This window comes from Scleropages formosus, chromosome 4 (genome assembly GCF_900964775.1).
Source record: "Scleropages formosus chromosome 4, fSclFor1.1, whole genome shotgun sequence".
NCBI lineage: Eukaryota > Metazoa > Chordata > Actinopteri > Osteoglossiformes > Osteoglossidae > Scleropages > Scleropages formosus.
Window position 1 is genome coordinate 6191774 of NC_041809.1, and position 26211 is coordinate 6217984.

The 26211-nt window shown below is 46.2% G+C and overlaps 1 protein-coding gene across 1 annotated transcript in view; it reads right to left on the bottom strand.

The window, feature by feature from the left end:
- Positions 1 to 896: 896 nt before the first annotated feature.
- Positions 897 to 26211, bottom strand: part of galnt2 (UDP-N-acetyl-alpha-D-galactosamine:polypeptide N-acetylgalactosaminyltransferase 2) — a 75223-nt gene continuing 49908 nt past the window's right edge. The window contains exons 3-16 of the mRNA XM_018749546.2: positions 23320 to 23473; positions 11862 to 11960; positions 11690 to 11757; positions 11176 to 11241; positions 8475 to 8596; positions 7578 to 7665; positions 7126 to 7213; positions 6176 to 6279; positions 5954 to 6080; positions 4984 to 5076; positions 4437 to 4520; positions 3844 to 3970; positions 3310 to 3429; positions 897 to 2579 (exon numbers count right to left, since the gene is read on the bottom strand). Of these exons, the coding sequence (XP_018605062.2) occupies positions 2424 to 2579; positions 3310 to 3429; positions 3844 to 3970; positions 4437 to 4520; positions 4984 to 5076; positions 5954 to 6080; positions 6176 to 6279; positions 7126 to 7213; positions 7578 to 7665; positions 8475 to 8596; positions 11176 to 11241; positions 11690 to 11757; positions 11862 to 11960; positions 23320 to 23473 (1496 nt within the window). The 3' untranslated portion in view covers positions 897 to 2423. The remainder of the gene's footprint in view (positions 2580 to 3309; positions 3430 to 3843; positions 3971 to 4436; positions 4521 to 4983; positions 5077 to 5953; positions 6081 to 6175; positions 6280 to 7125; positions 7214 to 7577; positions 7666 to 8474; positions 8597 to 11175; positions 11242 to 11689; positions 11758 to 11861; positions 11961 to 23319; positions 23474 to 26211) is intronic.

Below are 26211 nucleotides of genomic sequence, written 5' to 3' on the forward strand. Positions count from 1 at the left end.
ACTAACAGTTGCACAAATGTACTGACTGTATAAATAAGACAGTAAATAACTTTGGCACATTGTGCTCTGTAAACATTTCATCCAATTTAAAAAAAAAAAAAAGTTAAAGTAGCTGTCATTCACAGACTGGGTTTTTCTTCGTATGTTAACCATAATGTGAAAACTTAAGCTGGTTCTCATGAATGTCATATAAAAGACTTTAATACACATACAAAATTCTTAGGTTGCATCTCCTTATGATGGTGGGTGCTAAATTATGCTGTTGAACCTGACAACTGTCACTTGGCTAACAAAGCTCCTGTGGTGCCTGTTTCATTATAATTAAACATTTCTTAGCAATTCCTTCTTCAAAACACACAGTATTCTGGCTTGATGTTGACATGATTAGTCCCCTCCCCTGGCATTAGACATGCAGTCTCTTGCAGGAACATCTGGCACCCTTTATCTGTCTTAAATGTACAACACACAGTTAGGTAAATTAGTATTTGTTCCTGCAATGGTGATGCAATATCAGCCCGTTCCCATAATATCCTAGCTATGACAGACTGCATTCATGATTCCAGTTTGACAAACAGGCCTGCTAAAGATGGGCTGATGCAGGATTGTGACATGAGCACAAAATAATTCAGTATACATGTGGAATAAAAAAAGTACAGCTGGCAAATCATCCCCAGGTTGGACATTTAGAACTTTCGCTCCTCCATCTGACAGAAAAGTAACAGCAATAACCTGCTTTTCTGTCCCAGGTCTTGTCCTCTTCAGTCTGTCACATTTAAGGACGGCTCCACTTCTTCAGGCGAGCCGTTTGAAGTACCACATTCTACAGGGACACCCGTGTGACGGAACTGGGCCCCTCCTCTGCCCACACGGGTTTGGAGCACCGCAGTTACTTCAGGACAGGGTATCTTATTGCTACTCTCCCTTTATCAGTCCACTCAACTGGCAGTTTGTGTTTCCTTCAAGAATTTGTGAGATGTACATATGCACACAGCCACATTCTCGCTTACAGTGATACATACCGTTAAAAGGCATTTGTTGAACTCGGAAAAAAAGGTCAAAAACAGAAAGACTAAAGAACAAAAGCAATGCTCAAGTAATGGTTCGGCTTGCAGCATTATATTCCATGCCACCCCAGCTCGATGTCTGTCTTCCGCCAGTTTCAGGCCTCTGACTTGAATTTGTCAAGTTCAAATGACAACCAAAAAGAAAAAACCCCAAATGACACCAATTTACATATTTCAAACAATTCTTCCCATGATCATCCCAACTTTTCATTACCCTGTAATACACACCACTCCGAGGTCACTTTGCAAATGGTAAATACAGTGATATCACCAAGGGCCACATCAAGCAAAGACAAAAAAAAATATATATAAAGGTCAGGACGCATAAAGAGATTATAAACAAAGAACAGTTTGTATTTAATCAGTCAATACTCTACATTTGTGTAATTAAACAGAACACTTTAATGTCAGAAGAAAAGTTACAACAGTAACAATTAATGCACTGCGTCTCGTCCTTGTAATGTTTTCCATTAATCAGTAATAACAATAATCAATGAAAATGCGTGTGTATTTTTCATACAGCGACAAAGGACACAAGGGACAGTTGAACACTGAACCCCAGTAGCAGCCAGTGCTACGAGCCCCGATCCAGCAGCGGTGCATCCACGGCCCTTGACAGCTCCTTGCCTCACGCACCTGAGCTGAGAGCCCGTTTATTTCCATGCTGCACCTTTCTCAAAGCTCCACGACCCCAAAATCAGTGAAGCTCAGGGCCTTTCTTCGTCCGCCCTTCCATCACTGAGCCAGACTGAGTGCTGCTTGCGGTTACGCCATTGGGAAGCACTAGTGCGGAACAGTCTGCTTCCCTCAGCTGCAGGGTTTCCTGACAAAAAAAAAGAAAACCCAGGCCAAAACCCAGAGATGTTGCCACCAAACCACTCACTGGGTGGATGGTGTCTGGGTGAGAGAGCCTCATGGAGAGCGATCTTTTTTACATTCGACATAATGAGATTGCCAAAAAAAAGTCCATATGTATTAAAGGAATGCAGAGTAATTCAGAGAAAAGAAATAAAATGAACACGAGCGAAAGAAGGAAGAAAATCGTTCCATTTTGCTGCATCAGAAAAAAAACACGCATTCACTTCCCAAAAGCTGGACCAAGATGAAACACTGAGGTATATAGTTGGATGGAAATCACCAATGTCACCACACTTCCTTCTTGATTTTCTCTCTAAATGGCAGGCCTCTCTCTGTAGTTCCGTTTCCTCAGGTCCCTGTCTTCAGTATGTGCTGAATTCATTTGGGTGACCGCGCCTCTTCTCAGGGCGTGGGAGTGGAGGAGGGAGTAGGGGGTATGGGAGTGGGTGGGGGGATAGGGGGCTGGGAATTGGAGGGGGGGCAGAGAAGGGCAGGTGCTCTCTAGGACTGTAGGTTCAGGGTGAACTTCCACTGCTGTGTCAGTGACGGGCTGCACACCTCCACGGTGAGGCCACCATTGCGGGTGCTGCGGCTGTCCAGGCACAGATTGCTGCCCACATGCCGGAGCTTGGAGTTGTTCTCAATCTGCTCCCACTTCTGCAAAGACGGGTCCGCCAGCACACAGTGAGACGGGGGGGGCACAGGCCAAAAGGCAAAAACCTTACTTGTGATCACAAGCGCTGATATAGAATTATTACAGCCAAGACGAAGCAGAATGGATTGTACAATGGAATCCCTAACTTTTAAATATGTTTAAAATAAATTTCTATTAATCTATAAAAGAAGCCCCATTCCTTCAAGTCCGATACTGTGGATCTTGATGTTATGAATAGTTAAGAGACATCTTCCATTTCATTGTTTAACATTCTACTTAAATAAATGTTCCTTTTGACATACTTTATCTAGGCAGTCAACAGATGGCAGTGAACCACCAATTCACCTCCACAGTGTTTAGACATTGTGCCTGGTGTTGAATTTTGATCAATACTAGCATGATGAATCCATTACTTGGTCAACAGTTGGCACTGAACAAAAGCTTGTGGCAACAACTTAGTTATTTTAAGTCACTTACTTTACCTATGGCTTCGTTAAAAGTTCTTTTTTTTTATTATAGCTATAGTCAAAATTTTTGCAGAACCTAACCCACAAAAGGGGCACCTATATTATTTTTTCATGACTTGTGGTGGTTCAAGTGACTTAGTTTTAAACAAATCAAAATTGAGCTGTAGAGCCAAAACAACATGAACATTTGGATATGTTTAAGGGTGCTGTCTAAACTCAGCATTCTGTCTTGTGTCTACTGGTGGTCTCTGCTCATCCTCCTCACCTGTCTGCTGTCATTCTCTCTGCAGCCCTGCAGTTTGATTTGTGAGCCAGCCGTCCGGTCCACCACGGTCAAACACAGGTCCATGTGTTTGACTGACTTGTCCTTGGTCAACGCCCATTCCTGCCAGAGAAAAGCAGAGTTGAACTCATGCACACAGCTGGTTGCCCCGCCTCCCCAAACCCTTTGGACTTGGACTATTGTGTACCAAGACTGTCAAACACAAGGCTGTATATTTATCCTGCAGTGCACACTTCTTACTCATATGACGACAGAATACACCTGGGCACCCCAGATTCCAAATCAACATAGCCCATCTCATCCAGCCTTTCAGACCCATCAATCAGTGGCTCTCTGATAATGATCAATCAGGTAATCAGCTATAGTTTCCCCAGCAGAGTGTTCCTGTTGCTGGGGCAACCAAACCCTCACCATAGTGGAACAAGTCCCTCATGCAGGCCCCTGCTCCTCCATCACCAGTGCGCAGTCAGGGCAGGATCGGAGGGCTCGGTACAGTACCTGTGCGCGGGAATGTACCTGGTTGCCACCGGCATTGTGGCACTCATACACGCCCACCACGCCGTCTGCAAAATGGCCCAGCGTGTCCAGGCAGTTGCTGCCTTGCTGCAAGGCTCCAAAGGCAATGTCTTGGTGGTCAGGAACCCTGTGGACCAGAGCACATGGGGTTATTGGAATGCAAAGAGGAACCTTCCTCCACCTTCTTGCCATGGAAGGCTACTGTGGCACGGTGAAGGCTTGAACCCAGGACCCCACCATGGCACCCTGGTCATGTGTGGTGAGGAAATCCAGGGTTCTGTCCCCCTTCCTTTCTCACCCACAGTAACTCCTTTACTGGGTGCCTTCAAGGTTCCAAAGAAAATTTGAGAAAAGCAGGATATAAGAAGAAAAAAAAAAGGGCTGCAGTAAAATAGCTAGATCAGCTAAAGGAGCCAGAATTAAAATAGGGTGGCAGAGAATAATCTTCATTCCACAGTTATATTTAGGTCAGCAGCATACAGATTCACCGTCTAACTACGTGAACAGAGTCGCTGCTTGAAGTCCTAGACAGAAAAGCACTGTGGCAGCCTTACACATCAACCCTGACCTGGCCTCAGACTTGACCTCCTCACCTTAGCTCCGGATAGACGTTCTCCAAGTACCACTTGAACGGCTTGCACCCGAGCCTCTTCTTCATTTCCAGCCGGCTCTGAATGCTGACAAGCAGGCATCACAAGGTGTGAATGAGCATCGGTCTGCATGGTGACTCATCTCAGCTGAGCTCATGGTGTGTAGAAATGAAGAGGTGCAACGACACTCAGAATGCAGCAAAAACCAGCAAACCATTTGGAAAACAAAGTTGCTGTTCTGCAGCTATAATTGTCAAACACATATTTGTGCTGTAATTAATGGCAGGAAAGTTAAAAAGAGGGAGTAACAAAGACCTGCACAACTGAGAGCTTTTCACTAGAAATTGTTAAAGGAGAACAGTAATTCCAGGTGTTTAATAGACCTGCATGAAAAATCCTTCACAACGTCAGTCCCTTGTGTTCTTACGTGATATCCACAACTCACAGATAAAATGAGTAACACACGAAAGTGTGTGTGTGTGTGTTTTGCATGCGCACAAAATGTTTCACATTAATTTCCACAACACGGGTGCAGCCCTAGGACACCTACTTGCCGTAGGGGACATTTCGAGCTGAGGGTACAGCAGCATAGTAGAAGTTCTTATACTCGTCCATCCACACTTCTGCCGCCCGCCTGGTGTTCCTGGAGAGAAGTCAGAGGTTAGGGGTCCCGCACCAACGAGGGACTTGCATGCAGGGACGCGCCTTTGTGTCTTACAACGTGCGCAGGGCCGAAACTACTGGAGATGTATAAACCTCCTGGGCCTGAAGTGTCAAACGGGACGAGTGCAGCCGTTCGCTGTCCCTTTACACTCCTGCTTTGGCCCCAGACAAACAACAGGAAAGCAGGAACATGTCCCTGTCAATGAAGGCTTTCAAGTATCTTGTCTGGCCTTTGTACAGGCAATTGACCACTAGGTGGCATCACAGCACTGCTGCTCAAGGTGAGGGGCTATTCGGGGGGAAAAGGAACAGAACTCGAAGTTTGTTCGCAGCTGTACGGAAAGGTTCTGTAACAGCAGGAAACACTGACAACTCTGCAAAGTCACTGTTCTCTTCATAAAAAAAACAAGAAACGAGTGGATACACAAGAAATTAAAAACAGATACTCTACATATGAAAATAGAAAAAGTTCAGTTTTTGGTTTCTCAATGTGGTCTTTCATGGCCAGTATAATTTCAGATGTATTTATAACTATCACATTTGATGATGTGAATAATAGAAGGCACAACTGAAGCTGTTTAATTCTACATTGTCTACTCAGCTTACACACAGCTGGGGTTGGACATGCGTAACTAAAGTGAAAGTTAATAAAACCTTAATATAGAGGTCCCCTGATTTATTCAGTGGGTAGGTTCTCTACAAACCCAGAACACAACTATAACAGGTAACTTTGTAGCAACACATAAAGCCGATGTATCCTGTTTACTTTGTGTTCCTCATTAATATCGGTGCCCTACTCACTGAAGTGCTTTGTGTGAAGTGCCTTCTGCAGCAAGGGAGGTCTCGCTGACGCTCACCTGGCAAAGACGGTGCCGCTGCCCCCGGGGAAGGTGTAGGGATGCTGCTTGCGGAACACGTGTCCCACTCGGCTGCAAGGGATGATTTCTAGACTGCCCCCGCACTGCCACACACGGAAGGAGATTTCTGCAGCGCACACACGCACAAACACATCATCGAAATGCATGTACCCACTAAGGCAAATCGTATACATGTATGCGGGGACTCCAGAAGCACATTACCTAAGTTCTCCCCTCCCCACACATCCATCATCATGTCATACTTCCCAAGCTCTTCAAAGTAGTTCTTGTCCATGACAAAGAGGCCACCAGCGATCATAGGAGTCCTGGGGGAGGCAGAGCAAGCAGAGGAGTTGGAATAACAAGCAGAGGAAACAGCAGGTGATGCTGAGAGGGCAGAAATGAAGAAGTCGTTCCATCGCTTAATGAGGACAGTGGGAATTTAAGCGTGGACCACCTGCATTTTCAACCAGACTGCAAAAGAAGGTTTCTTCAAATAAGGATGAGTTACAAAGAGGAAGCCAATGTGCACCGTCTGAGTTTAGCCCAATTACAGGAACGCTGGCAAAGCCACCTTCTGCTTCAGTTTAAGAGACGACACGTCTACGGAAGTAACCCAGTAACACGGTGCAGTCTACCTGAGCTCGGAGCTAATCATCAGCAAAATTGTACTAATGGAGCTTCTCTCTCGTTTCTGATCCATTTTGAAATCAGCTGGAGAACCTGCACAGACTGGTTATAAGCTGAACAAGCCTGAGAATGAGTGTTTGACTTCAGGAAGCACAAAATGTGGTGACAGTGCAACTAATCGGGGGTGAGACAAATATAAAAACATTGTTTGAGTGTTGGGGGGGCGCGGTGGTGCAGTGGGTTGGACTGGGTCCTGCTCTCCAGTGGGTCTGGGGTTCGAGTCCCGCTTGGGGTGCCTTGTGACAGTTCGCCGCAACCCCACTCGGGACAAGCGGTTTCAGACTGTGTGTGTTGCTATCGGGTCCAAGGTGAGGCAGCAGAACTCGGAGATTGATATGGCAGAACCCCTTTGGGTTTGTAACGGAGGCCCCGTCACAGAGCTGAGCAGCTAGGAAGCTAAGGTAATGAATGTTGACAACTGGCCCTGTGCAGATATGGCTACACAAGGGGCAGGATGGGCAGGTTCTGGGGATGTGACTCACTTGATGGGTGCGATGGGATTCCCCTGACGTGCCCGTCTCTGCTCCAGAGTCATGTAGTCCCACTTGAATACCAGGTTCCAGTCAAAACCTGGCAAAGGGGGAACATACATGTTAAAGTATTACTAGAGTTCAAACTGGGAAACTGATTACATGCTTTCAAAGCCCATACAGTATAATTTTCAAAAACAGCCAATTTAGAAATAAAAGAAAAAAAAAAAAAATCTTCACAACACAACTGCTTGTTGTTTATGCTATTTGTAAGAAGACAAAAAGTCCTTTTCACGAATCAGATATGATCAATGTTTAGGCTGCAGGTCCCGGGCCGATCATTACAGTAGGGCTGGTTTTTTTTCTGTGGCTGATCTCCAGCTCTTACTCTCTCTTACACACACGAACATACGCATAAAACATGTCGTGGAAACAACTGCTACATAGTGCCAACAGCAACTTGCCTCCTTTGAGGTCCGCGGAGGCCCCCACATACTGGAAATTGTCCATGTTGATGACGTCAATAATGGGGGAGACGACTCTCGTTCTGTCCTGTAGAAGAGGAAAAAAGTCGAATGATCGAAAGCTTCTCTTTAATGTGCCCATTGTTGCTGGACATTGGAAGCTTTCACTGTAAGCATATGATACAATCACGGAGCAGTCGTTACCATGGCAAGGGATGCGACATGGAAAACTCAATAGGGCTCCATGTTTCAGTGGATAAATAGAGCGGATAAAGCAGGCGGGCGGCTCTTTCGTGACACGAGGGTGTCGGTTCTGCTGTTTTCTCAGTGTTTAATAACTCTGCTTATTCCGCCTGGACACGAGCGAGGTTTTCAAGGTCAGCCTGATCTCTTTCAGCTGAATAACGTATTCAAGAGGGTCGGACGACTTCATTATGATTCGGGTAAATCCGTTTTGCGCTCCCACGGAGTCGTGTCCAAAGGTGCGGGTCTGTGTTTTGCAAGCCCCGCTGCTTTGTTATTCGAGTGATACACAGGGCGCCAAGGCCACGCGCCGCTGGCGTGTGGGAACGGAATTCGGGCGGCTCCGAGCAGCTGGCGCTGGGGTTTGATAATGGGAAACTTGTGCACGCTGTCAGTGGCAAGCCAGGGCAGGCGTGCCCACACCTGAGAGGGCAACGCAGCGACTGGAACCAGGCAGGCCAGCATGCCCAGACTACTCTGGGCAGTACCGAGGTGGCTCCGCATTCTTCTGCCCGAGTGGGGATGGGGTGGCATCTCTCTTGGCTTCGGGGTTCAGAGATATAACAAGAAGGAGGAGGAAGGGAAGGGAAGGGAAGGGAGAGAAAATGGGCAGCCGGCCTGGTGCAATCAGCAGGACTGCGGGAAGGCGCTGACCTCGGCCACTCTCTCCAGCAGCGGCTCCAGCCAGTGCTCGTTGCATTCGCAGTGGCTGTCCAGGAAGGTGAGGACGCTGGCGGTGGCGGCATCGGCTCCTCGGACCCTGGACCGCATGAGCCCTGAGGAAGGAGGGGAAGCATTGGTGCGGAGACCGCTCTCGCACGCACGCTACAGTTAAACACGGGAAAGAGCGGCCTGCGAGAGCCACCTGCTAACCGACATGTTTGAAGCATTAAACCATAAAAAAGATGAAACCCGGCAAAAACTTTCTGCTTGAAAAGATGTGAACTCATTTTGAGAGCACCTGAAAAAACTCCCTTGCACAAAAAAGTTTTTATATAACTTCTCATAAGCACAAAAAAGACTCTACGGTTTTCTATTTGGGTCATTGTGTTTTCCTTCCAGTGGCGCAAGGACATAAAGACTCCTTGGGGCATCGATTTCATTTATTCTATACCATTTCCCACTGCTTCATATTCGTGGTGTAGAACACATTTGATTAACAGCAACAATCTGGAGACACGAGCCTAATTTCTCAAAATACATTAGCTGGGAAAAAAAGAACAAAAAGGGTCCTTTTGTTTCAGTGCGAGTCGGGGAAATCCTCGCTATGGAGATGAACAAGTAGTTCGAGCCATTTGTCCTGACCTCAGCACTGCTGTAAAGAATGTACAGGAAAATTCATTCCAAAAATATATTCGGACCATATTTCCTGCACCATGTTTTAAAGGACATTTTCCCCCGCATATGAATCCATAAATTTAAAACTATGTTGAACAAGAATCAACTTTATTTTCCAACATCTGGTTTTCACATCAGACTTGAAGCACTGTCTTCATGGTTCCTTGTTCCATTAGGGTTTCTTCAGTCTTTTTTTCCCCTCACGGGTAACCCCTCTCTACTGCCTGCAGAGGAATCGGGGGTAACACGCATCTTCGTGCATTTATTCATGTCCTAATTTAAATGCACATGCCATGTTTAAGCAAAATGTGCAACCACCAGTTCACAGGAGTGAAGCGGCACTCCAGTATAGAGGAAAAGCTGCTGGCACAGACACCCTGGATCCACAACTTTCACAAACACAGTTGGGATCTGAAGCCTGGACTACAAAATCCCTTGTACCACTACGTTGCAATGGAAAAAGCTTAATACTCTCTCTCTCTCTCTCTCACACACACACACACACACACACACACACACACACACACAGAGTCTGAAACCACTTGTCCCAAGCAAGGTCACGGCGAACCGGAGCCTAACCCAGCAACACAGGATGCAAGGCCGGAGGGGGAGAGGACACACCCAGGATGGGACACCAGTCTGTCGCAAGGCGCCCCAAGTGGGACTCGAACCCCGGACCCACCAGAGAGCAGGACCCGGACAAACCCGCTGCGCCACAGCGTCCCCGTCAAGCTTAATACTGACGTCCTTCGATAATTTTCCATGCTAAAATCCCAAAAGGCTAAAATTAACAAAAATTAATTTGCAAGACTAACACCTGTTAACTTCGAGTTACATTAAAATTAATTTACAATGACTGAAAATAAAAAATATATCTTTATGAACTCCTATAAGTGTCGGTTATTGACCAATTCGGCCCACACGTACATGTAAGATTCCTCATCGGTGCTCCGGAACACCGGACATGAGCTGTAACTACTGTGACAGTTGAGTTCAGGTGCTCACACACTCCTACTCTATTTAGTGGCATTTTCCTGGCATCTTTTGGGCTCAGTGGGTAAAAAGCTCACGTTTACTCTGCTGTACACAGAAGCTGTAGACAACGAAGAAAACAAATCAGAAAACAAACTGGAAAATGTTTATATCCAGCAAAATTTCGTAACTCAATTGTTCATAACCCAAGAAGCTCGAGTACAAATTATGACGAATTTACTAAAGATCCCCAGACACTAACCGTAAATCTCTGACCTCGCATGATTCCACCCAGAACGCCTCTCCTTCCACGGAGGTATTGCGACGGCAACAAGACGCCTCGCATTCGGGAAACGCACCCACGCACCGCGCGTACGCGAATCCCAACGCTCACGTCGGCAACGACCGACCGCTACGATCAACCGTCTACAACCTTCTTCCGAATTAAACGGCATTAGAAGCTGTGCTCGAAGCACGTACTTGCACGGCCAAACATCTGAAACATCCGAAACGTTCTTGGTTTTCTAAACCCTGGCCTGAGGCGCTGGCCCAGCACGCTGGTTTCCACTCCAGCTGACCTCTCTCTTAATTACGTCTCACTGCGCTGCTAACCGGATCCTCATCTGGACTCGATGCCTCTCGAAGGCTACGTTCAGCGCGAAACAACAGTTTTTGGACTCGACGGCCTGGCCGGAGAGCGGCTCCGTGCGGACGGATATTTGACGTCCCGTTTCCCTAGAAGCGCACGCATGCCGACTCCCTCGGTACACAAGAGCCCAACCCTGTGCTGCAGGGAGTTTTGGACCATTTCCATACTTGATGTCCCTTCCATCCCATACGCGAGCGTCAGTTTACTAGTGGGAAAAACAGCTGGCGAAGCCATCGTCCCATTTTTATGGAATTCAGAAGCTTTTCCACAAGTTAAAAACTTAATTGAAAGGTGCACTTTTATCGTTTATGCTCGAGCCACAGTTGATTCTCTGCTCTTCTTACGTGTTCTAACAAACCTGCTCGGGTTCTCATTTCACGCCATCCGTTTGCTCACCTTCGCGACGATCATTTCGAAGGACCCTCACTTTCTCTATTTTGCCCAGCAAGGACCCGTCTTCAGCTGTAGAATTAAAAAAAAAAAAAAAAGAGTTAAAAGTACAGTTCTGTAACCGACAGCACTTTTATTACGTCGTTATTACTTCATGTTCTGCTGCATTTTCCACCGTTAATCACAGCCAACAGCACATGCTTTGGACATTATTACATAAACCCCCCGCACATGGTAAACACCCAAAATATGCTTCCAGAGGCACTAATTGGCCCAACTGCCAATTCTTCAGTACAAGGATTACTGAGGGTTTAGTGGTCCCGAATGCTCACTGGTGGTAACAAACAGCACCTCTGGTGAGATGAAGAAGCGAGTTGCAGGGGAGCTGGAGATCTGCCCTTCAAGCCTGGTTTCGCCAAGAGCTCTGGGTGAAAGCGGGGGCTGGGAGAACAAGGGGGCCCGAAGCGATGACGGAGCGGGACCGACAGCAGCGCAGCAGGAATGAACAGCAGATACTCACGGTTGTCGCTGTAGTCGTCCACCAGGATAATCTCTTTGACAAGGTGAGGGGGGCTCTTCTTCAGGACACTGAATGAAGGGGGCGATAAAGAGGGAAACGTGAGCCGGACCGGCCTTCGATTCAGCCCGTTCGCAAACGCGCTCTAGAGACTCGGCTCGCCGGCAGGCCGTACCTGACCACGGTCCGCAGGAGGGCCGACCGCGCTTCGTTGTGGAAGGTGATGACCACGCTGGAGGCCGGCAGGTCGGTTCTCCACTGTTTATGTCGGCAGCTGGTTAAGACACACACGAAAGACGCATCGCTTACGGGAAAGCCAGAACCGACATTCCTACGTAAAACGAAAGGGAGCAAATATCTGCTAAACAAATAGCGCGGAGCCACCTGCGCAACAAAGTACCGATTCCGAGTCATACAAGAAATGCCCAGGACTGAAAAGACAAATCTAGGTTCCACAAAAACAGGTTCCTCTTCTACTCCATACAGAGAAAAATGCTCGAGTGCCGATACCCTCCGCCTCAGGGATCACAACACGCCCTCCCCGGGAACATCTGAAATGACCTTTCCACGAGGCTTCTCCTCTACGTGCTCCGCATCCACCCTGATCGCAGTCCAGTCCCGGTTACAGCGCAACGCTCGGAATACTTTCCGGCCGCTTATTGCCGGCGGAAACGCCGAGCGTTGTACTAAAAGTACGCTAAATTTGTACAATATTTCACATGAATTACTACAGGCTGTGCTCTAATCAAAGATCAGGACAATTAAGAAACATTTATTCACAAGACTGACAGTTTAATGGAGCGTCTCGATCGAAGAAATTACAACGCAAGACAGAAAAACTGCAGAACTCAAGGACTGCACATTTTTCCCACAAAAACGGCACACCGTCTGGAAACGACAGCACGCTCCTTCTTTCCATTAGAGGGCATCGCATTTCCTTCGCGTTCGACGAGGAGGAGCCGAAGGGACGCGAACAGATGAAAGAAACTAAATTCCGCACGGATACGAACCGCTCTTTTGGTGACATTATCTTAAGGCTTCGCGCCGACGCCGTGAGCTAATTTAAGTAATCCGATTAGAATCGATCGTCCTTGGTTAATGCCATCCTTTAAGGAGCGCCGCCGAAGCGCCCCAATCCACTGTGATGACCATATAATTAGAAATAAAAATACAAGCTAATTATCCAGATAATAAAACAGTCTAATAATGAGGCGAAAGCTGGCTCGCTGGAAGAGCCAAAGCGACACTTCGACATCGCCTAGTAAGCACAGGGCAGTTGTTCTGCTCGTCAGAAACAGGTGGCAGAAAGTCAAAAACCATTTATATTGCTTATTATTCTATACTTTCATTATATCCTTTTATGGCGCTAGATTACTGATGCAATTTATACCATGTACCTTTCTCTTAAGGACAAACAGATTTTAAATTTTGTAGTCTCTTGCTTGCAAATCTGATCCAGGGATCGGGCTGCCCCGGTTCGCTCGTAGCCTCTTACTGAGCATCTGCTTTGGGGATGATGATCTGTTTTTTCACCAGATGACTTGTGATTTTCGTTAAAAAATAATCGCTCAATTCCATCAACGCAACCGAAGTTTACAAGGCATTCGGAGTACTCTCGTCCATTGGGCAAACGTTCGATGCATCTTTTGTCCGACGGCCATCGAGCATTACGTACATCTTCATGCAATGGACCTATTCCGTTGACGCTCACCCAATGGACATCGAGTGCTCGTCTACCGCTCACCCGATGGACATCGAGCATTTAACGGCAACTCATTCCCCACATACGTTGCTCCTGCTGATGCGGGTTCTCTGCCCACTACGAGAGCTTCCAACTTGCGTCCAGACAGCGAGTTGCCGCAGACCACCGAAAAAACGAGCAACAAGAAGCAGCCTGCGCACTTCAGAGGATGCGTACAAGGGAGCTGTTGTGTTCCCTTTGCAGGCTGGTTCAAATCTCCACCCCCACCAACAGTCCTGCCAGTAGCGTTTGCTGCCGGCGGTCGCAGTCGCTGCTCCCTTTCCATTAGTGGTTTCAGAGCAGCAGGGCTGTCTAGGGTGCTACCGACTTTTTACCTGGCACCGGTAATGTACAATCAGCAAAAGTTCCCCAAGAAGCGTCTTCGGGCAGGAGCACACGCGGAGAGGAATGTACGGCGAGGCAGTTGCCCGGTGTGCCTCCGCATGTGTCGGTTCACAATACCGCCTTCTCATCTCGCGCATTAAATATGAATTAGCTCATGTACCCACTGGCTAATTATAATGCGGGATGTCCGAAGTGCCAGACCGCAGCGCTGTCCTTGGCGGGGTCAGTGACACATGGTGCCAGGGACTGTTTCCATTGGGGTTGTGGACCCCTGCCATGTGAGGTATGGGGGGGGGGGGGGGAGGTGGGTGATCCCAAGAGCGCTCCTGTTCTCGAGCGAGTTTGGGATAAGAACGCGTGTAAAAATACGGCAATGGCTTTTACGGACGAGATGCACCGGGGCTCGGCGTTGGAGACGTTTCACAGAGGAGAAACTCCGCAGCCGGGTTTGCCGGCGATCATCGATCGCCTGCGTGGGAAGGACAGAGACGGGCAAATGGCCCACTTTAACGAACCGCTGTGGGAAAAGTGGAGCGCCGCATTGATGTCTCGCGTGTCCCGTTGCTGCCTCGGCGTGTTCCCAAGCCGGCGCCGAAAATGACAGGTGTCACTTCTCCACAGGTGTGACTTGAGACACGTTCCTCGGTCCCAGCGGGAAGATTATCCAGCTCTGCCAGACACCCAGGCAGCCATGCTCCAGTGTGTCCGCCCTGCGATTCGCTGTAATTATACCGTTTATTTCCAGCACGTCGTTAGCAACGAGGGGTTTGGAGGTGGTGGGAGCAGCATTCGACGCGGGGGCGCGATGAGAAAAGAACGCGGTTTCGGATGGCGAGCGCCACTCGGCCTACGCCCCCAACCCCTCCGGAAAAGTGAAATTGCGCCCCTATCTGGCCACGCACTCTGCACTCAAGTAGACTAGAGCATGCTGGGATATAAGCCAGAGCGTGTGGTTAAGTGTCCTCAGAGGAACAAAGGGAGGGGGAAATGACCCAGTCTGAGTTGATGACGGCCTCAGACTCCTGACGCCAGATGTCTGCGAAGGCCAGCCGCAGTGACTCGGCGTGACACGGACCCTTGGGACGTGGTACAAGGAGACGGGCTTCTGACTCGACACGCAGACTAACGTTCACTTCGCACGCCGCTTAGGTCATTCCCTGCATTGTGAATGAAGAAGAATTTCCCTGCAAAGTCTGAAGATAAAATATTTTCCTCATTTACTTTCATTAACAAAATCAGACTTTATTCAGTGCTGAAAACCCGGGGTGAAAGGATCTAGATCTACTGATGATTAGATAAAAAAACGGTTTATACACCCCAAGCAGGCTACTTTAGAGTTTGCCTCAATCTAATACTACCGCCGTTATGAAATGTATAAAGCAAAATTGAGTGACTCGTGAAACCTCTAATGCTCCAAACGTTCCCTTCGGTCAGCACACATTACATATAACAGTGGGTATATTAAAAACATAAGGTGGTTACAATGAAGGACATTTCTGCAATCACTTGTTCACGGTTGCGCGGGACAAAACAGTTGCAAATTTATTTAAATATATGCGTAATATGTATGCAAATTTTCCACGCGGTGGGCACCTTTTGCTCAGATGCACACGGTGTCAGCCTTTTAATATTTGGGAAGGGTGGGGTTGGAGGCTGAAGTCATTTCTGCGGAAAGGGGCAAAGAATAAGAGTCGGGCACATAACCTCCAGAGAGCCTGGTGACTCCACCTCCTGCACCTGCAGCCCCGACACTTGGTCGCGGGCTCTGGGAAGCAGGTGAGCAACGTAGAAGGGTCACGAGAGACGCTCTTGGATTATTCATAATCCCGCCGCTGCGAGAGCTCACCCACTGGGTGCAAGGGAACAACATTGCCGGTATTTTTTCCCCGTCTAGCTACTCTGTGAAAAAGACAACCTCAGGCAATCCTACCACCGCCACCAGCACCACAGGGGATGGGGGAGAGACTAGGCAAAGGAATCTGGGTTATACATCCACATCTACTCATGCCACTTGCAGAGTAATAGGAGGCTTTGGGAGCAAACAACGTAAACCACGTTAAAAGAAAGACCCGCGAACGTGACTTCAATCTGACAGCCCTTTTACAGCCATTCGGCGACCTGAATGTAAGAAGAAAAATCTGAAAGTCTGCATCCAGGTTTTACTGTGGGTGTCTTTTCAACAGGGCAACTCTTAAAACATGACCGTAATCCACTCAGCCTCATGTTTATAGAAGCTCTCCAAAGCACCGTGTTCCGAGCGACAAACAAATCTCTAAACTACAAGGAAGTTCTACGCAGCTCATCGCATACTCAGGGCAGGGAGTTCAGAGTCTGGACCTCAAGTCCAAAGAGAGCAGTAAAGAAAATTACCACATTAAACTACACTAAAACCTGTATGGGCAAACTGCTCATTTAGCGCCCATTAGCAGACATCATCCCAACTCGGCTGAAATCAACATTAAAAGAACATACTGGGGGAAAAACAATCTTTGAAATTTATCTGGAAAAACATTTGCGGAGAACCAGCGAGACCAGACAAAGGCATTATTCCTGAACGCACTGCATATTTGATCTACGAAGGTGAAGTGTGCCAAAGTACTCCAAACCTGGAGGGGATTTGTGGGAACGCAAACATCTGACCTGGCACTCGGCCCGAATTCATAAACTCAAACTTTCATGGAAAAAAAAAAAAAAAAAAGTCATTAACATATTCATTTCACGATTCGCAAACAGCTCACAACCACATTAATTATAATAGTTATTTATTATTTAGTTGATTAGTGGCCTGTTTTATCCATCGGTAATTTGCATGTTTTTGAACCTCCCACTCGCCGACCCGGATGTTTACTCAAACTTTAAGGTCAAGCACCGCACCCAAAGGTACAACAGAAGACCATCTGGAGGGACTTAAACCATTCAATAACACGCCTCAATTTGCCTGTATATTCTTTTTGGGACCATCTATGCCGTTTTTCCGCTTAACCTGCAGGACTCAAATAACAACATTAAAACTTGACAATCCCAGACTACACAATGACACACTGCATTTATGCCTAACAAAACTGTCACATGCAAATAACCACCAGAGAGCTACGCTGACCGGTTACTGTCAGAAAGCTGCTCAACGTGGACGTCAACGGCCATCCATCTTCCTTGGGCAGCTGGGGGGGGCCCTGCGCCGCGAGGCGCTCTGCTTGGCTGCCCTACAGCCGCACAGTTATCCCACTGGCACAGTGATGGACCCGTTGTTGGAACAGCTGTCAGACTGCCACCCCCAAGGACCGTTCTGTCTGGAGTGTCACTTGGCCAATGGGGCTTGACTTTCGGCATGTGTTGCTCTGGGTGAGGGATCTCCCCGAGGGGGTTCTGTCCCTCAAGCGCGGTCGCTGTTGTGTTTGTGCCCAGCTCTGGTCTGCTCCGCTCAGCGTGCACAGGCTGATTGTTAAATCTCGATTCTCATCTCGGAACAGTATTTCTGCTCATTAGCGCTGGCAGAGGTGGCCGGCCGCTGATCAGGCACAAGAACAATGTCCATTAGTACAGCGCTCTCGGGGAGCTTGTTCTTGCCATAATGAGGGCTGAAGGAGGAACTCTGAAGGAAAGAGGGCTCCTAGTGAGTGTGTGTGTGTGTGTGTGTGTGTGTGTGTGTGTGTGTGTGTGTGTGTGTGTGTGTGTGTGTGTGTGTGTCTCTCTATACACAAAGTCAGAGGGACGTTGAATTTGCACCATGGAGGAATGCTGGATGCCCTGGGAGACAAGAGGCCCTTAAGTAGCAGATCTCACTACTGCTCAGCATGCTGGACCCAAGTTGGATGCGCAGACCATGGAACATCCCATCCAGAAACACTCACACTGGGCACACACGGGATACCAGTGGGTAGAACAAAGGCATTTCCAAGACCAGGAACAGACAGACTGACGGAGTGATGGGTGTACTTTTCAGAAATAAGGCAGCGATGATCACGATCAAAAGAAAAACTCTTATCATAGAGGCAGAGAAAAAGGTGTCAGAGGAGCAACAACGGGCAGCAGTTCCTTTGCCTTTTTCCCTTCTTGCACTCAGTACCACTTGAAGAAAAAATGGAAATGCTGGAAAAAGGATGGTAGGTGGTACAGCACTTCTCAGACGTCCGCATTCCTTGATGAATACTCCAGTGTGGGGAAACAAGTGGGGATGCGCTTTTACTGTGGTGAACGCCAACATTAAACTGCAGAGCCCTGGGAGTATAATGCAGACTGAATCACTTTGTGTTTCACACACTGCTGTGATTAATTGCCTCTTTCAGACAATATAGAAGACATCTCTAAATGTCTCCGACAGCGCTTCAGAGACTTTTACACCCTTCAAAAGAAATGAGAAAGTACTGATATCTGACCAAGTGCATTTGCTTCCTTAAACCCATGAAGGATGGTGCCTTCCCAAGTATTTTCACAGAACTCTGAGGAAGCATTCTTCCCTCTACCTTAGTGTTTTCTTTAAAATTCACTTCAGAAGATCGATTTCTGCATTGAAGTATGGCGTATTCTTGTTTATGAAGTAAACAAGAATAAAACCACAATAAAAAAAAGACCAGAATGAGTTTAGTAATCTTCAAAAGCCCAACTATAAGTCAAAGCACTTTTTTAAAAAAAAAAAAAAATATATAAATTAAAATCAACATATAAAAACAGAAAGCTCAAATTTTAATGGTTTTTGCATTGTTTTGAACAGTAATCAATTATTTGAGAGGACAGTTGCTCATATTATGGGGGCGCAGCAGCACAGCGGGTTTGGCCGGGTCCTGCTGTCTGGCGGGTCTGGGGTTCGAGTCCTGCTTGGGGTGCCTTGTGATGGACTGGGTTCTGGGTGTGTCCCGGGTGCATCCCCGGTGCGTCCCCTCCTGCTCCAGCCTTACACCCCGTGTTGCTGGGTTAGGCTCCGGCTCGTCGTGACCCCGCTTAGGACAAGCGGCTTCAGCCAGTGTGTGTGTGTTGCTCATATTTATTTACTCAGAACAATAATCACATGACTTCAGTAACCAAATGTATCACCTTGACAATCAGAGGACAATGAACTGAAGAAAGGAAAAAAAAAAAATTAAAAATTAAATGACTTATTCCTGCAGATGACCAAAAAAAAAATTTAAAAAAATACAGCCAAAGGAAAAACACAAATTTGGGATAATAGGGCTAATTTTGTATTGGTACCTTTAAATTATCCCAGTGCTTTAGCTAGCTCTAGTAACATCTGCTAGGCTATTACATGGAGGGGAAAAACAAAGTTTAGACAAACCCTCTGTTGGGACGTGCATCAAGCTTTGGGTGATTTGCTTTAATTAGAGGCATCACCGAATCATAAATATGGATCAACCTCTAAGCACTGAAGTGTAGTGCCCACCCACTACTACATTAACATCAGCCCTGCAGGGAAACAACCTGAAATCGTGGGCCTGCGAGCAGGCCGGGATGCACTTGAGATGGAGCCGGGGCCGAGGAAAAGACGCTGAGCTAGTCTCCTCCTCTGTCCGAGGGCGACAATGTGCCGGAGGCGTGGGGGCCAAATGTGTGTTTGTTTTGTTAATGCCGTGAAGTACTCATATCCGTGTATTGCTCAGGGTGGAGACGCATCATGCAGGATCCCTGAGGAATTCACTCCAAGCAAAACCTTCCACGGGCCAGTGAGCATCCAGCAGGACTCCATCTAACAAATATCCCTCGAGCAATTCGAAAGAAGTGACAAGCAACCTAAATCAAAGCAAATGTTAAAATTTAAATAAGGTTCTTATAATCACTATACTGTGTTATATATATGTCACATGCTACAGTGACAATTATAATGATGGTGCCTGTAATTACATGCTGGGATTACTTGCAACACAAAGCAGTGGGAGTTCAAAAACATTTTTTCATTCCTCACAAAGACCAGAGAGGAACAGCAAACCCCTTTGGCAAATTCCACTTAACTGAGAATAAAATTTGTTGTTTCCATAACTTTCTTTTTAAAATATTAGACAAGACATCTGGTCAGGGCCTCAAACAGCAGCTGTTCGGGTTTCTTCTTTTTTTTAAAAATAGACAGTGGGTCACCTGTGCGGACACCACATTCACAGGCGATGACGAGATCATTTAACAGCAAAAAAAGAAAAGGAGAAAATAGATGCATTCAGTACTGTTTACTTGAGGTAATTGATTTCACATGCACCATGCCTTAACATCTCTGATGCAGAGATAAATTATCTTGTGATCTCTGCATAATGAGGTGCTCTAAACAAGTAACTGTGACATGTTAGCATTAGTGCCACTAATTTGCACGGTACTAACCCTGCACCATGAAATCTGTACTTGTGAATTACTTCACAAAAAGGAAACTAAAATCAGCAAATCCTTTCTCCATACCTCAGGCATAATTCACGATTCTCATAAGAAAACTGTCATAACTTTCGATTCGCAAGGAATTGAAGGTTGGCATTTCCACTGCTGCATTTGACGCAAAGAACTCAAAGGCATACCATTTTTGGTTGCACTGTCCGCTACGCTGAGATTGTTGCCCTTGTTAGGGATTCATGTTTTTATACATTCTCTGTTATTTCCCCTAGGGATCCAGAGGCTACAGACTGTCCAGCTTCGTTCCTAAAACATGGCTCCTAAAGTGATGATTCCAGAAGGCAAGTGTAGCGCTTTCCTTCCGACAAACACCACGAGACAACCATTTCCTGGGTGGGTGTGAGGGTGGGATGTGGCAGCCAAGCATGATCTCAGGGCATCCAGCTCCTGAAGTCCTCAAAGACACTGACCACACAGTTAGCGAGAAAACTTTGCTACCAACAACGCCATTAATGATCAACCACACACACACACACACACACACACACACACACACACACACACACACACACATTTGCAGAACCGCTCGTCCCATATGGGGTCACGGGGAACCGGAGCCTACCCGGCAACACAGGGCGTAAGGCCAGAGGGGGAAGGGAACACACCCAGGACGGGACGCCAGGCCGTCGCAAGGCATCGTAAGCGGGACTTGAACCCCAGACCCACCGGACAGCAGGACTGTGGTCCAACCCACTGCGCCACCGCACCCCCGTACTGATCAACCACTTCCTACCCATAATTCTTTCTCACCATCAATCCTGACTCATCCTGGATATGCCCTCAGCAACAATCCATTTTCCGTTGGTGTCCCAGGAATTCTTTCTAGAGCTTTCCTTTCTGGAACCTCTTCTTGATACACAGGCTAGAAGGCAATCAGATTATCAGATTAAAGCACTGGTCCCAAATTAACCTCAGATTGCCTTTAATAGGCAACGGCATCTGCTCTGTTTGCCTAGCTTCATGTGGCAGAGATGGACAGGCACTCTGACATGTGAATTATCACCTCATGGCAAATAAAATGTGCACTGCATAGAAAAGTAAACCGGAGAGCAAAATAACCATAGAGCAAACAAACAAATGGTTTATCCTAAATTCGGTAACATGCACAGAATGTAGGAGTGGGGCTGCTTGCATTTCCAGCAACCTGTTCATTAGCTGTCAAGATCTTGGGCTGGACCTAGTAAGGGTTGAAGGAGTAACACAATAGGGCAACGTGGACCTGAATCTGGCGTGTGGACGAACGCCGGTGGGACCTTTGCCTTCCAACAGGAGAAGACGGGTGCTTGCAGATCGTGTCACGCTGCATTAGCCCGTCTCACACCGTTTCAGAAGGAGACTGCAGAATGTTGCACTTCCAGACAAGATGCCGGTGGGAAGAACACAGACCTCACAGTCTCAGGAATGGGGAATGGAAGTTAGGAGTCAGACGGAATGACGGGTCTGTTAAAGCCACTTAGGACAGAAAAAAAGACCATTCGCAGTAAATTACTGTCAAGGCTTGCATGGTTGCAAATTTTTTAAATCCACATTATATAGCAAGGCAGCGCTGCGAGAATGATTTGAAAATTGCAATCTGCAATGCAAGCATAATACTGGAACAGGATCGTGAGAATAAACTGGATATCCAGAAACTAACGTGCATAACAGATGGTGCTACTAAAGAATTCGTTTCCAGTTCACTCCATATCCTCCCAGGTGTATTTAAGGTGTATTAAACTTGGTGTGCACAGAGCAAATAACATGAAGGCGGGCATAAATCACCTACAAAAACAACAGTGCACCATTACCATAAAAGACAAACCCAATCAATTCATCAGATCGTTGAGTAAGTGGTTTGACCTGAGCATTTCTGCACCAGATTCACGTTCCCATGGTCATACGCAAAGTTTAACGGAAGTCTCCCATTCCCTAAATTTTACAGTTTGTTGACGAAGGTTTTACTTAAAATGTTTTGCGACCAAACGAAGGGAGTTAATTAAGAGATGCCGATGTATTGATTCCAGCTGGGCAGCGTCTCAGGCAGAAAGATAGTGGTCCAAAAAGCTGTCAGCTTTTATTGTTAGGCTGAAAAGGTTCATGACAGAAGCAGGGCAGCTCACAGTGTAAAGCGATGAAGGGGGGGGGAGCGATGAAGGGGGGCACAGCTAAGACGAAAGCGCACGGCTTCGACTTCATTTGCATGTATTCTTCCCCTTCTGCAAAGTAAGCACCCTGTCACCAAACCACACGGCCCGTGCTCTTAATTTGGGATTGGTGGGCGGCGCTTGGGAACCTGTCTGAGCAACCTCAGCTGAGGAACGCAAGCCACGTAGAGCAACGTGGAACAAGTGCTGGGGGTCTTACATTCTGTACAAATGAGCAAACCAGGGGAAGGAGAGACAGACACTTATTCATTTAGCTTTCTCCAAATCGACTTACAGCGTTAAAGCCATCTAGAATTATTTATCCATTTGTACAGTGGGTAATTTTTACTGGAGCAATTTAGGGCAAGTACCTTGCTCAAGGGTACTACAGCAGTATGCGGTACCTTCAGATTTGGAAACAGTAGTTCTATCCGCTACAGTATCAAGTTGCCACAATGTTATAGCATGAGAGCACACACGCAAACAATCCCAAAAGAAGGAGGGGAGGGGGGGGGACCCATCTCTCTCATCTCATGACAAAGATATGAGATCTGGAAGTTTTAACAGAACGTGAAGCTCAGAAGTAAAAGCAAGGATGGCACGTGACTCACTGCCGAATGACTGACTTGTATGGTTGTAAGAGAGTGAGCTATTGTCTTAAAGACCTATATGCTTTAATGCCGCAATAACTGAGGCAATAGCCATAAGAGATGTCACAATGATAAAAGTGAAAAACTGCAACCTGCCCTTAAATGACCTGAGCATATAAACCATTCGAAAATGAAGGGCTCCGGAAACAACAACGTGACAATGATTGACATCAAGGACTGAAGCCTCACAAAGAGGTGCAGAAGGACCACTGTGTCCTAATGAACCTCCCGTCTCAAAGCAAAATTAAGAGAGACTGCCACCGGACCAGCACGTATATTTGGAATGCAGAGCCACAGCTGAATTGCTTTGCTCCATCTGGGCATAGATAACTGTATTAAAACACACATGTTCACCGTCTTCAGGTGACACCACAGCAGAGGACAAAGATTTCACTGGCCTCAGAGACTTACTGGTCATGTCTGGTGTCGGGGATTGCTCGGTCCATGCGGAGCTTGTCACTCTCCACCTGGTTGAACTTGTTGCGGGCGTATGGATCCTGCCCTGGTCTCACCACAGTCGCCCCCACGTACAGGTCCTGATCAAAGTCCTGCCACCTCACCTTCCCTATGGGGTTTTTTTTTTTTTTTTTTTTTTTTTTTTTTAAAAAAAAAAAAGGGGAAAAAAGAGTGGAAGATGATGAGTGGGTGTGCAGTACTCAAGGGTATCTAGACTTGTTCAATGTTAAACCTACAAAAAGGAGATGGACAGCAGATAGTTACACTCCTTAGTTTTTTTTGGCTTTCTCTGCAGATGAGCACCAAATGTTCTACTCTACAAAGTAAATGTGTTGCACAGCACCCAACCAACAGGTATAAGTCAACCAGATGCATATCTCTCACGGTATATCATGGCAGAAAGGCTGTGGGAACATGAAGGATTTCGGTTATAGATTATTTCAAGTGAGCATCCATATCTTGGACAGGGACTGGATACAGAAGAATCAGAGGTAGTTAAACTGGCGGGGATTTTTCTAGATCACTCCAAATTTCACTGGATAAAGACCTCTCATAAATTAATAAACTGATAAAAATAAATCGACAGATGTTAGTTCATCTGCTTTATTGTGGGTTTTAAATTAGATAAATACAAGTCTTTAGTTCTCCAATTCCTAAACAATGTCATGAGTAGGTCCCAAAGGTGGTAGATCATCTCCAACTTCAATGTAGGCCAGTCTCAAACACTTCTTTAAACTTTAAAAATCAACACCACTTGGATTTAAAAATAAAAAATAAAAGAAACTGCTAACCTATGTTAATGAGCCCTCTAAATCATACACTACGCATCGACTGCATTGTCTGTCAAGGAGAGACCAAAAGGAAAGGCGGGAAAAAAAAAAAAAGAGCAATTAATCTTATTGATCTCTGGTAGTCCATCTATAGTGTTATAATGAGAAAAGGCTCTGAATAATGTGTCTCTGACACTAATTGTCTTGCTGAATATTGCCATCCGGCAGTGCACAAGGGGCACTGTAACAAAGTTGTAAGAAGGAATACATAAAAACGTGACTACAGATTGGCTCTGGTGACCCTTATTTGAAGCAGATTAAATTCATGTATGGGTCTAATAATTGGTTAACCAATAGCCATGAAATGCTAAATACTTGCTTCATCCTGCATCTTACCCATATTTGGTTGTCATTAACCTTCATGTGACACCTTTGCCCAACATAACTTCCAAAGTTTAAAAAAAAAAAAAAAAAAACTGCAACTTTAGAAGCATTTGCCCATTTATACAGCAGGGTATTTTTACTGTATTGATTCCAAGTAAATATCCCCTCAAGGGTAGAGCAGTTAGAGAGGGACTCGAACCCAGCACCTTTAGATGTCTCCAACTATTATGCTGCTTCCTGTCGTTATGGCCAAACTTGCTGAAGCCTAAATACTCTCCCTTATGAACAAACTGTGTGTCATGTTAACACAGCAAAGGTTCCTTCAGCCTTAATGGTCAGAGCCTAATGCTAATGGAACGTATTAGTCTGTCTGATGACATCACCTCCTAAACAACCACAATGATTTGTTTCTCATAGCTTCTCAGATGCTGCTGAAGGCCACACGTGAAGCTCTCCTTGTTCCACTTGCACAAAAGATTCTAGACTGAAGTGTTTCATAGAACGAGAGAGAAATAAACAGCTGGTACTGGTTGCACCTGATCCATTAGAAAGTGGGGAAACTACAGGGACTGATTCTGTGCCAGGATGTGGAACACAAGCTAAGTGCTGAAAAATTTTAAGACAAAGTTTAAGATATCAGCCACCTGGAGTCATTTAGTGAAAGGGCAAATGTTCTATGGTTTATTCAATGACTGTCAAACACACTGCTCTCCACTTGCCAGTAAAAGGGTCTGTAACAGCACATGACCCCCCCCCATCATGTCATTTGTGACTCCTACCCCTCAGCAACCCAAATTATTTATTGGATTTTTTTTTAAAGGACTGTCGGAAACAAAAACTCCCATTGGTTCATGAGCACAGCCTATAGGAGTATTCCGGACCAGCAGACGCCTAACCAACGGCCCAACACACTTGAAAGAGGAGAACTCTGCAGATGAGCCAGAGTTTCCATACTACTGAAGGACCAAGTCAAACCAAACTCTCACCCACCTGTCTGGTGTGCTGCTTTAGGCTAAACCTGAGAGTTTTCCAGCAGTAAACAGTATTTTAAAAATGGAGGGGGGGGGGAGGAAATCAGGTTTGCTTATAAGTTCAGAGGTCTTGTATCCAATTACAAGGCATGACTTAAGTTAACGTACAAAAAGATCTTTGAAATTATATTTATGACTCAAGGAAGGCAGAGTTATAAAGATCAAGTAGCTTTAATTACATTTCTAAAACAGAGGTGTGCCTACCCAAAACCTCAATGCACAGGTAAAGAAAGAAAAGTCTGTTGAATCAGAAGCACAAATATAAACGGATCTGACTGGTCATGGCTTCTGCTGCTTAACATAACACAGCTGCTTACCATACTGAATACACATACTGTACAAACAAGGAAGATTAACAGAAAAATTGTTGAACACACCCTGCATTGTGGAGACGTACATTATATAGACATTGTCTTTTCCAGCGGCTCAAATTTAAAGTGCACCTCTGAGCTGCCAAACACTGAAGAGAAATACTAAAAATGGAATCCTCTGCATTTATTCCATGTCCCCATACTCAGATTCTCCCAATATTTTCATTACCGTTTATAGTTCCATTACTAAAAGTAATTTTCTGAAGTGGGAAAAAAGCTTTAAGAGTTGAAACTTGTGAAAAGAGAAGACCGCATGGCACAGCCAATAAGCAGCAGCGCACATCATCCAAA